We start from the raw sequence: 12,572 nt of genomic DNA, 5'->3' as shown, positions 1-12,572 counted from the left end.
AAATTCAAAAGGACTGATTATGTAAGGAAGGAAGCCACCATGTAAAATGAATTTAGTTTAGAATTATCTTGCAAGTAAATAGAAAACGTAATTATGAATAAAATAGCATTCATTTAAACAAATGTTAATGAAATTTAAGTATTTTGTAAAGCAAGCATTAAGAAAGGTTTATGGGAGTGTAATCTAACATACTCTTAGTTAATGGTACTTTCTGAGACAGTTAAGAGTATATTTGGGTTCATCACCAGTCTGTGCTCGGTCTCTAGTATAACGATACCGCGGTCATAATTCATTCTTTTTCTTTCTTTTTCCTCTTTCCCCTGTTTGTTTTGGACAGGTCCACTTATTGGCCGCCAGATCTTCCGGTTTAGTGAGGAGGGGCTTGTGAATGCCAGGTTTGACTACAGCTACAACAACTTCCGTGTCACCAGCATGCAGGCCATGATAAACGAGACGCCGCTGCCCATCGATCTCTACCGTTACGTCGATGTCTCCGGCCGGACCGAACAATTTGGGAAGTTCAGTGTCATTAATTATGATCTGAACCAAGTGATCACCACCACCGTGATGAAACACACCAAAATTTTCAGTGCCAACGGGCAGGTGATCGAAGTCCAATACGAGATCCTGAAGTCTATCGCTTACTGGATGACCATCCAGTATGACAACATGGGCCGCATGGTGATCTGTGACATCCGTGTGGGTGTGGATGCCAATATAACGAGGTATTTTTATGAATACGATGCTGATGGGCAACTTCAGACTGTGTCTGTGAATGATAAAACTCAGTGGCGCTACAGCTACGACCTTAATGGCAACATCAACTTGCTGAGCCACGGAAACAGCGCTCGCCTCACTCCCCTGCGGTACGACCTGAGGGATCGCATTACCAGGCTGGGAGAAATTCAATATAAAATGGACGAAGATGGTTTTCTCAGGCAAAGAGGGAATGAGATCTTTGAGTACAACTCTAATGGTCTGCTGAACAAAGCCTACAACAAAGTGTCTGGCTGGACTGTGCAATATTGTTACGACGGTCTCGGAAGACGAGTCGCAAGCAAATCAAGCTTAGGACAACACTTACAGTTCTTCTATGCTGATCTCTCCAACCCAATCAGAGTTACTCACTTGTACAATCATAGTAGCTCAGAAATAACATCCCTGTATTATGATCTTCAAGGTCATCTCATTGCAATGGAATTAAGCAGTGGAGAAGAATATTATGTTGCCTGTGATAACACTGGAACACCTCTAGCTGTATTTAGCAGCCGGGGCCAAGTCATAAAAGAAATTTTGTACACCCCATATGGAGAGATCTACCAGGACACTAATCCAGATTTCCAGGTTATCATTGGTTTTCATGGTGGGCTCTATGATTCTCTTACTAAATTAGTTCACCTGGGTCAGAGGGACTACGATGTCATTGCTGGTCGGTGGACGACACCAAATCATCATATCTGGAAACACCTGAATGCTGTCCCACAACCATTTAATCTCTACTCATTTGAAAATAATTACCCAGTTGGCAGAATCCAGGACGTTGCTAAGTATACAACAGGTAAAAGTAACGTATTTCTCACAAAGATACAAATTTTGGTCAAATTCTGGTGTGGGTTCAAGGCTCCAGAAATCTTTTGCATACATCCAAAGTTAATGCTTAGCTCTAATTGTATGTAGATTAAAGTCATCTCTTCTATAGGTATCATCTTACTGTGCTGTATAGGTCCTCTGTAGCCTTTATGGTAACAAAGTAAATAATTAATAGTTGTTTCTGCTGCTTTTCTAAGAGCTAAAATTAGAGGAAGAATGGAGGGAGCTTAATTTGAATTTTTTCCATTACAAATAGATAGAAGGTGCCCTATTGCTTGGACTATTGCAATGCTTTTTATTCAAATAATTTGCTACAGTAAATGCTGTAGCCAGCATGAAAATATAAATGGATGTGAAATCATTATTACTGCATAGATTAGACTTATGCAGACTGCCCTCACTTTTCCTAGGATTTGTGTGCCTTATTGCCAGCATCCTCTCCTTGTTTTGTAGACATTGGAAGTTGGTTAGAGCTGTTTGGTTTCCAGTTGCACAACGTACTACCTGGATTCCCAAAACCAGAGATAGAAGCTTTGGAGACAACATATGAACTTCTTCAGCTCCAAACAAAAACCCAAGAGTGGGATCCTGGAAAGGTGAGCAAAAACTAAGTTCAGTTGCTTCTATCTCTTAATTAAGAAATATAATTGGAAAATATTGGAGACCAAGAAAACAACGTGGCTATCTTTCAACATAACAGGCAAGATAAACAGGCTGACCATGCTAGAAGCTTTAATGTTCTCCCAGTATGTGCAGGCATCAAAGCAGAGTTTTAAGGAGATGCTTGTATGAGCACAGTGAAGAAACTTTTCAGTCATTTACAGATAATACATCCAAATTTGAGGGGCAGAATAGGCAAAAGTGTTTGTCTCAAAATTACAAAAGCTGCAAAATAATCTGTGGAAATAAAAAATTAAAACCACAATTTTTCACCTCTGTTATAAAAGATGCCACGAGAGGTGCAAAATCACTGGGGGTATAAACAGCTTTACAGGTCTGTAACTCTGACTAATTATTGCAGGAAAACCAAAGTGTTGCTATGGATTTGTAGGGGAATCTGTAAACCTTAACCTTGCTCCAGGGCTTATTTTTATTCAAGAAGAGCCAAGCAGCAGCTATCAGGTCCTAGCAATCAGTGTAGCTGCAACAAGACCAACTACCAATCTTCTAAGCAGTTGTTCATGTTTTGCATTTGACCATATGAACATATTTTAACAAAGCATTTTGCAAAGAAAGATGAGAGGGAAAAGACAGCTTTCCTTTAATGCTGTCAGGAAAAAGAAGTGTCCATGTTGTGAGTTCACATTCTCTGCCTTTAACACACATTGTTTCCCAGGTACAAATGTCTGCACAAAGCACAGAGGGCTGGGAGGTCAGAGCTTGTTGCACATATAGGAGCATGTCCATGTAAAATTGTTGCTGAGATACTAAAGAAGCTATTACAAAGGCACAGCAAAGGTGTAGTGTTAAAAGATTGTGAGGTTGTTTTTTTTTTAACCTCAATGGGGAATAAGATCTACAGATCCAATGTACTTGTTAGCTTCCTATTGTTCTAGTGTCTGGAGACCTTCACAGCCTGCTTTCCTTAAAGAGAGGGCTAGAAAAACTGTTACTGTTGTTTTACAGAGGACATAATGAAACACATAGAGACTAAGCATAGAAACAGCTTTGAGCCTGGGCTTTCTCACACCTGCAAGTTGAAAGATCAGCTGGCAGAGTAACAATCTGGAAGGAAAATCAGGAAGAATAAATGCAAAAAAAAGCATTTGTGATAAAAATATTTCCATTAGTTTTCTAGAAACTGAAGAGTCCAAGAGACAGAAAGCAATACTTTGGGCAGTCAGAAAGCCTGTGTGTATCTTGTGTATCAGAAAGCCTGAGCTCTGTAAATGCTTTACAAACAAATGGAAGATCCATTCTAAGCAACTAAGATTAGTAGGGTCTGTGAGGCACTATAATGAACTTACAAGATGCCTCTCCTGCCAACTTCATTGTTATTTCTTTTCCAGACTATCCTGGGTATTCAGTGTGAGCTACAAAAGCAACTCCGCAACTTCATATCCTTGGACCAGCTTCCTATGACCCCCAGATACAGCGACGGGAAATGCTACGAGGGAGTGAAGCAGCCAAGATTTGCTGCTGTTCCTTCAGTCTTCGGAAAAGGCATCAAGTTTGCTATCAAGGATGGCATAGTGACAGCCGACATCATCGGGGTGGCCAACGAGGACAGCCGGCGCATCGCCGCCATCCTCAACAATGCTCACTACCTGGAGAACCTGCACTTCACCATCGAGGGCCGAGACACCCATTACTTCATCAAGCTGGGCTCTCTGGAGGAAGACCTGACCCTGATCGGCAACACGGGGGGACGACGGATCTTGGAGAACGGGGTCAACGTCACGGTGTCCCAGATGACTTCTGTCATCAGCGGCAGGACTCGGCGCTTTGCCGACATCCAGCTCCAGCACGGCGCCCTCTGCTTCAACGTCCGCTACGGAACCACGGTGGAAGAAGAGAAGAACCATGTCTTAGAGATAGCCAGGCAGAGAGCTGTGGCTCAGGCCTGGACTAAGGAGCAGAGACGGCTGCAGGAAGGGGAAGAAGGTATCAGGGCGTGGACAGATGGGGAGAAACAGCAGCTTTTAAGCACCGGGAGGGTGCAAGGCTACGATGGATATTTTGTTTTATCTGTGGAGCAGTATCTCGAACTCTCTGACAGTGCCAATAATATTCACTTTATGAGACAGAGTGAAATAGGCAGAAGGTAACAAAGAAAATCTCTGCCTTTGCGTCACCAAAGACTGCCTGTTTTTAAACGTAAAATGGTTTATTGTATTGTTTTTTTCTAGATCAGAACTCTGTATATATAAATATAAAGGAAAAAACATATCCAACTGCCTTTAAATGTGACAGAAGATGGTATTTTAATATTGTTCGTTTAACGAGATGACAGTGACGATTTTTAGTTCTTGTGTGGCAGTATTCAAAAATTTCAGAAGCAGAGTCCTGAGAGCTGAGGGGCGCGGGCGGCGCGCGGGGGGCCTGGGGTGATCCCGCACATCTCTGTGGGGTGGGGGGAGCACAGCCTGCTCTGCCTTCTTCTAAAGAAACACAACTTTTTTTGTTGTTGCTGTTGTTGATTTAACAATTCACCCGTTCTTTAAAAGGTTACAGAGCCTGATTCTGCAGCCTGTGTTTACTGAGGAGTTTTTAGCCCGGTGAGAGCTCCCCTAAAGTTTAAAGGTTTGTATACAGAAACCAGACTGGGTATGGAAACTTTGTAGTTGCTCGCCAACCCTACACATGTCATTCCTCACAGCTATAACCTAAGGGATTTTCTAACCTGGGAAACCCAGCTTGTATGGGATACAGTATGGAAAGTCTGTCCCCTGGGGCCTTCGTAGCCACCTTTCAGCCACACGGTGATGAACACCATGTTGTGTCTACTTTTGCATGAGGGAGCCTCCCCCCCAGGGTTTCCTTCAGGGTCCAGCAGCACATGTAGAGCTGCCTGTCATCCTGGCAGAGGGGAGCAGGGTGGCATCTGGTACTGCTGGGCTTCAGGCAGGAGTCAGAGGTGGCCACCAAAGGGCTTGGTGAGCGCCATGGCCAGCGGGAGTCTCTTCATTGACATCAGGATGTTCCAGGCTGGGTGCTTTTGGGACAACCCTTGTTACCCAGGTGGTACAGATCCAGCAAGCCATGCAGGGTCAGTCCCATCCATAGTTGTTGGGCCAGGACTCATCTCTTCACAGATCACTTGGAAATTGCAGTGTTGTTTGGCTTTAGGCATCGTGTTCTTTCATCTCAGATTACTAATCCTGTTGTTGTATTACTCATTGTTTTCAAGCCTGAAGAAGACCAGTGGGTTGGGAGTTGATGAACCCAAGTGTGGATAGTAAACATGTCAATAAACTTAGAACATTTTGGGGATGACTCTTCACTTTTCAGCTCAATATCTAGAGCACATAGAGAAACATTATATTGCATGGGCAGAAATTTTTATTTCCCAAGGTATCATGCGCTGCTGGCACAGTTATTTCATAGCAGAGTAGGTGATCCTTCTTTCAGCTTGTTGTTTTTACAAGACCTGATTATTGGGAAGGGGAGAGAGGGAGGGCACGTGGGCAGGGGGGGGACATGTAAGCAGATTTCCTTTACTGACTTTCAGAGGGAGCTAGAAGTCTTGTTATAGAGCCTGTGTATCCGTAACAGTGATGTTATTGCACATTTCTTTCAAAAGAGACATAGTAAATATATTGAAACAATTTCTGCTCATATTTACTAAAGCCAACAAAGTGCTTTCTTTGTCTTTTTTCCTGTCTTTCCCGTTTTCTTTTGTTTTACTCTTGTTTTTGGGCAAGTGGAGCAGACTGTACCAAAGTTAGAGATGAGCCTGAACTGGTGACTTGAGACCTGAATCCCTCCAAGGGTTGGGACTTGGGTCTCAGCCTTACAACATTATCCTCTCTTCCCAGATTCCTTCTGCTCCCCCGGGAGCCAGAGCAGCTTTGGGGGTGCAGGATCAGGCTGAGTGAGAGCCTGGCTCCTAAAAACCTCCCTCTACTCCCTATCCAGGGGGAATTGTGGACCAAAATCTGCACACACATTTTGATCAGGCTCATCATTAACTAATGTACAGCTTTGGGAGCTGACAACACCCGGGTTGGACAGCTCTGATTTCCATAATTTTCCATACAATCATGGAGAATTTTATTAATCTCCACACCAGCCTAAAAATGGACCTTCTAATCCTTGAGCCTCTAATAAGCTTTTAATCAATGGAAGAAAAATTTATGAATTGTATATAGAGAGTGCATTCATAAATGTGATGATGTATTTTATCACTGATCCAAGATGTCAATATTAGAGTCTATTTTACTTATATTTTAAGCAATTATACTTTTTTGCAATTCACTAATGAGGTATCATTGTCAAACTGCTTTAAATATCCATTATAAACAAATATTTGAAGCCGTTAGAATTACCTTGAACTGTGCATTTCTAGTACGTAATACATATTTAGTTAGCTTGTGCCTTTAGTTTCTTAAAGTTATATTTGTATTATATGCAGGAAATGCACTCTGTATTACCTACAGCTGTGGTTTTTAATACTGCCTTGATTACTGTTGTTCTCATATTATGCCAAAAGGTCAAAGAGTGAAATGTGTTACAAGTTTGTCATGGAAAGTCAAGTTGGCATTTTCCCAGTCTAGGTGAAGTCTAGGTTACATTTTTTGAATAATATTTATTATGAGACTATGTGTGTATAAAGAATCACATGACATTACATGGTCTGGTTACAAAGGCAGAAGAATGACTTCAGCGTAAGAAGTGTCAGAACATCAGGAAGCAAAAAAAAAATAATTTTGTGTTGAGATGAGAGTGTTAAAGAAATTATTTATTCCTGAAAGAGCACTGGAGACTGACGTTGTAGCCAGGCAGCACTGATTTGTGAGAACTATCACAAACAAATAGCTTTGGACCATCTTATTTGTGAACAACCTCAGATGGAGGCAGGGAGTATTTCAGTCTCCATTTTTTTTCCCTAGCTTTTCAGTGTATTTTTTTGTAGTCTTTTTTTCTTTTTTCTTTTTTCTTTTTTCTTTTTTCTTTTTTTTTTTTAATTTAGCACTATAGCCTAGGAACCCAAATAAGGGGGGAAAAAATTTAATGTTATTTAGATCAGTTAATTTGATGCTAGCATTCTGCACTGCAAAGTTTTAAAAGTAAAATAAATTAAATAAAATAAAATAAATAAAATAAAAAACACTATTGCACACTATCCTGTAGCAAAGTACCTACCATGAGAATTATGTGCTATATTTTTTATGACAGCCAAACAAATAGTGCGTACAAGTAACGTTTCCTTTGCTTTCATATTTATTTAGCAAATCTAGACCATTTTCAAAGGTATAAATATATATAGATAGATATCTATGTAGAACATAGCCAAATAAATATATATCTGAACTGGTCAATGTACAACTTGGTATACACAGCCCAGCTGGTTTGGTTTGAGCTCTCAACGTCCTCAGTTGAACCCCAGCAGGTAGACCTGGCCTCCCATTAGAGCTCTGCCACCCCCCAGCCTGCCGAGTCCCCTCTGTGCCACCCCCAGGGCCTTGGCCACTTTTTTCCAAGGGGAGCAGCAGCCACAGGAGCTGCTGGGAGCCCGGGCGTGGGTCCAAAGTGAAGGGAAAGGAATTTAGGCAGAGGAGCTCCTGGTGCAGTCTGAGCAAAAGCAGGAGGGCAGATCCCGGCTGGGCGATGCTCAGCTCAGGCTGCCCCCACAGCCCTGAGGGTTTTCCCTGGCAAACTCTGACTGTTACTTAAACCCATCCTTAATACAAAACATTACTGGGTGGAAAGCACCCAGCCCGTGGGAGGAATTGCTCCGGAACTGGGAATGGTGGAGTCGGACTCGCTGTGGATTTGTCCGGGCATTTCTCACCTGCCATTATTTGTCTAAGGAAACGTGTTTGACAATTTCCAGTTTTTTCCTTAGATCTCGTGGTGGACTTTAGCCTTTTAATAAATGTTAGTATATCAGATCGTGTCCTTGACAGTATTTTACTTGTATGAAACATTAAAATCTTCATAATCTTCAGGCAGAAGTGTCAATAAACAAGGAAGAGAAGCATAGCATACTATATATGTCAAAGTAACGTTCCTTTTTAGCTTTCTCATCAACAGTAAAAATGTTTACAATGTATGCCAAGATCTTCAGTTTCTGTCTAACACCAGTTAGAGGTTCTGATCTTACAGAAATTGTGTTTTAATGGCCTCAGCCTCGTTGCTAGGAAACAATAGATCCCAATTTTTTTATTCCTGCTCTAACTCCTGTGCTGAATAGTGACTGGATACTGTACAGGTTTATGTTATATGGCTGCAATTAAATGGTCTGATGCATTTTGCTCTGGGTTTCAGACCAGAAGCATGCATTTTCTACAAGAACATCCCAGCAACACGCTGTAAATATTAAAAGTTAATATATTATGTGTCGATATTTGCAAAAGAAAGTACTTTGACTATTTCATTTTTTAAAAATAAAAGTGCAAACTGATGGCGTGTGACGTTGTCTTTGTTTACCCCATGTATTTGGGATATTTTGGTTGTGTCAGTACAAGGTGCTTCCATACACCCAGATAAGGGCTTCAGAGTGATTCAGAAATTGTGCTGCAGGGGGTTGCTAGCAAAATACAATTTTACTTGTGAATCACCAAAGTTCATGTGTCTAACTCTGCAGGTGAAATCCCAGGCAGGTTCCCTGCACGAGTTACAACATTTCATTAGAAATAAACGTGAGAGGGAGGAAAAAACACTGCTTAATGCCTTTGTGTTCCCAAGAACCGAGTGAGTGAAGTCAATGGTTGTGTTAGGGGAGGAAGAGCAAAGTTTAAGTACCTGCAGGTTCTGTAGAGCTGCCTCAAGCAGATGGGGATGGCTGACTCTGTGTGTGTGAGGAAAAATTAAAAGCCCAGCATATGCAGCAGAGAGGAGGAGATGGTGTATGGGAGGGGCAGAAGAAAAGTTCAAGGCTAAAGGTCAGGTTACCTGGGGGAAAATCAATGGGAGCAGCTGGGCATTAACCCAGCAAGAAGGCTGAGGTGGTGTTGGCTGGATAACAAGGAGGTGAGACCAAAGGGATGTTTTAGTAGAAAAGGGAAGAAAACCATCCTGGGAGCAGATACTGATTTTGTGCTGCAGGACAGGCTTGGAGCCTCTCAGCCAGCTGTAAATCGAGCTGTGGGAGATGGGGCACCCAGGGGAAGGGGGAGCAGAGGGATGGGTGGGTGGGGGTGGGGCAGAGGAACTGCAGGGGCAAGAGGAAGGGACCCAGTGTGGCTGCAGGGGTGTTGGGAAGGAAGCAGCAGGTGATGCAGACATCACCTGGGAAGTCAAGCCCACAAAATGTGGCTGCTGCTCTCTGAAAGGAGCTGTAGCTCTTCACACTTCAGTCAGCACCATGGAATCTGTATGATTTCCATATTCCTGTAACAAAACATTGACTCCTTGTCCCATGGCTCTCATGAGATCCTCTCTGTGGATCCACCTGGTTTAAGCCTACAGCAATTCCAGACCCTAGAGCACCCAAAGGAAACACCACAAACAAGCCTCTCTCTTAATAATTTACATCAGAAACTGAACCAACAGCCACAGCTTTAAAAAAAAAAAATGGCACCTTCTGGCCTATTTTATGCTTTTTTTTTTTTTTTTTTTTTTTTTTTTTTAGAAGATGGAGTCAGCTGCTGCTCTTGTGCCACAGGATTTGCATAGGCAACACTGACAGCCTCAAGTCACCAGGACACTGCCATAGGAAACAGCCCTCCATCCTTCCCATATTTCTCCCCACCACACTGCAATCATCTGCCAGGGACCACTTCCAAACACAACTTTCTCTGCTTCCAAGAGAAGCCAGGAGTTTACTCCATGCTGGAAGTGGGCAGCTCAGCACCTCCATGGCTGACATGTGCTGAATTATGCAGCAACTGAAAGAAAACAGCTTTTCAATATTTTATTAAAGAGTAACTCACGCTGCATCTGGCACCAGAGTAAGGAAGGATGCTTGTTTCAATCAACAAGTGGGTGTAAAAAGGAGGTGCAGACCAACACATGTACACAGAGTGTGAATGTGGCTGGTCAGGAGGCCAGGCCACTTCACCACAAATGATTTTGGCCTTCACTTAGACAGAAGCCAAGTAGTGCACTGAAACTGTCACAGTCTGGCTGTGCTATTGCCCACCCGTCCTTCTTACCATGGGGCTCTTTATTTATTGCATTTATTCCCATTGGTGGGTTATAAGAAACCTGATGTGCTTCACAGAAAAAAAAAGGAAAAAAAAGAAAAAGAAAAAAAAATTTATTGCTTGTTCTGTCTCATTTGCACACTTCTAGGGAAAAAAAAAAAAAAAAAAGTTACCCCTCCCATCTGTATCAAACGAGCAGCACAGCCTTGCTGAATCCTGCACTCACAGCCCAGTAGCACTGCTGATGCTTATACCCAGCATGCCTTTAGTGAGGTGGAAAAAAAAAGAAAAAAAAAAAACAAAAAAATAACCCAGGATGCCAACAATTAAGGTTGAGGGTTTTTTTTTTTTAAATATGCAGGCCAAGAAGGATCCATTAACCACCTTAACCCCTCCCACCCCCAAGGTAAGGACCCTGTATGCAGGTACAAACACACACTGGCAGCCTTGCAGGTGGCCACTGCCTTGGAAGGAAACATTTCCTTCCTTCCAAGCTGTGCAGAAGAAATTGGAAGTATAGCCATTAAATTCTTAACTAGGGCAAACCAAAGGTGGCTGACTATAAAATGTCAGAGCCTATACTGGGGAGGTATATAGGAAGAGTTTACAGGTCAACGAGTGGCTAAGGGACTGGTGCCAAAGACAGGGTTTTGGCTTTTTTGATCATGGGATGCTATATGAGACACCTGGCCTGGTGGTGGCAGGTGGGATGCATCTGTCCCAGAGGGGGAAGAGGCTTTTGGGGCAGGACTTAGCAGGGCTCATTGAGAGAGCTTTAAACTAGATGTGAAGGGGGAAGGGGAGAAAACTGGGTCTGCTAGGGACAAACACAAGAAGAACGAACCGGGGCCCGAGGGCAGGTGGTCTAGGGAGGATTTAGTCCCACCAGTGTGCTCTGTTTGTTTCCTGAAATGTCTGTATACCAATGCACGCAGCATGGGGAATAAGCAAGAAGAGTTAGAGGTCAGTGTACGGGCTAAGGGTTATGATCTGGTAGCGATAACAGAGACATGGTGGGATAAGGCACATGACTGGAATGTGGCCATGGATGGTTATGTGCTTTCTCGGAAAGATAGGGCGGGGAAGCGAGGTGGTGGAGTTGCTCTTTATGTGAGAGAGCAACTAGAATGTGTTGAGTTTTGTGCAGGGGCTGATGAGGGGCAAGTTGAAAGTCTGTGGGTAAGAATTAAGGGGCAGGCTGGTGTGGGTGATACAGTTGTGGGGGTCTACTACAGACCTCCTGATCAAGGCGAGGAGGTTGATGAGGCCTTCTACAGGCAGCTGAAAGCAGCCTCACAACTTCAGTCCCTAGTCCTCATGGGAGATTTTAACTACCCCGATATCTGCTGGTTGACTCACACAGCCAGCTTTTCACAGTCTAGGAGGTTCCTCCAGTGCATTGATGATAACTTCTTAATGCAAATGGTGGACAAGCCGACTAGAAGAGGAGCGCTGCTGGATCTTGTACTAACCAACAAGGAGGGCCTTGTTGAAGCAGTGGTGGTCAATGGCAGCCTTGGCTGCAGTGATCATGAGATGGTAGAGTTCAGGATCCTGTGTGGAAGGAACAGAATACCCAGTAGGACCAGAATCCTGGACTTCCACAGGGCAAACTTTGGCCTCCTCAGTCAACTGTTAAGAGAAATCCCATGGGACAGGGTGTTAGAAGATAAAGGGGCTCAAGATAGCTGGTCAATATTCAAGACCCACTATTTGCAAGCACAGGATCAGAGCGTCCCTATGGTTAGGAAATCTAGTAAGGGAGCTAGGAGACCAGCATGGTTAAAAAAGGAACTGCTGGGAAAACTTAATTGGAAAAGGAAAATCTACAGATCATGGAAGGGGGGGCTGGTCACTTGGGAGGAATATAGGACTGTTGTCAGAGGATGTAGGGAGGCAATTAGGAAAGCTAAGGCCTCCTTGGAACTTAACCTTGCAAGTCAGGTTAAGGATAATAGAAAGGGCTTTTTCAAATACATAGCTAGCAAAACTAACACTAGAGGCAATATTGGCCCACTAAAGAATGAGCTGGGAGCCCTGGTGACAGAGGATATAAAGAAGGCAGAGGTGCTGAACGCCTTCTTTGCCTCTGTCTTTACTCCTGCAGGGTTTCCGCATGAGCCCCAGATTCATTTAACCCCAGAAGTAGTCAAGATAAATGAGGAGTTTGACATAGTAGATGAGGATTGGGTTAGGGATCAGCTGAGTAATCTGGACATCCATAAGTCGATG

The 12,572-nt window shown here is 43.2% G+C and overlaps 1 protein-coding gene across 2 annotated transcripts in view; it reads left to right on the top strand.

Moving 5' to 3' along the window:
• Positions 1-8,656, top strand: part of TENM1 (teneurin transmembrane protein 1) — a 453,479-nt gene extending 444,823 nt beyond the window's left edge. For both annotated transcript variants that reach the window (XM_071757633.1, XM_071757632.1), the window contains 3 exons: positions 338-1,558; positions 2,044-2,186; positions 3,600-8,656. In XM_071757633.1, coding sequence (XP_071613734.1) covers positions 338-1,558; positions 2,044-2,186; positions 3,600-4,358 — 2,123 coding nt within the window. In that variant the 3' untranslated portion in view covers positions 4,359-8,656. The remainder of the gene's footprint in view (positions 1-337; positions 1,559-2,043; positions 2,187-3,599) is intronic.
• The last annotated feature ends 3,916 nt before the right edge of the window (positions 8,657-12,572 follow it).

The sequence above is a fragment of the Heliangelus exortis genome, chromosome 14, assembly GCF_036169615.1.
Source record: "Heliangelus exortis chromosome 14, bHelExo1.hap1, whole genome shotgun sequence".
NCBI lineage: Eukaryota > Metazoa > Chordata > Aves > Apodiformes > Trochilidae > Heliangelus > Heliangelus exortis.
Note: the sequence above shows the minus strand (reverse complement) of the source record. Positions and strands in the feature narration are given on the sequence as shown.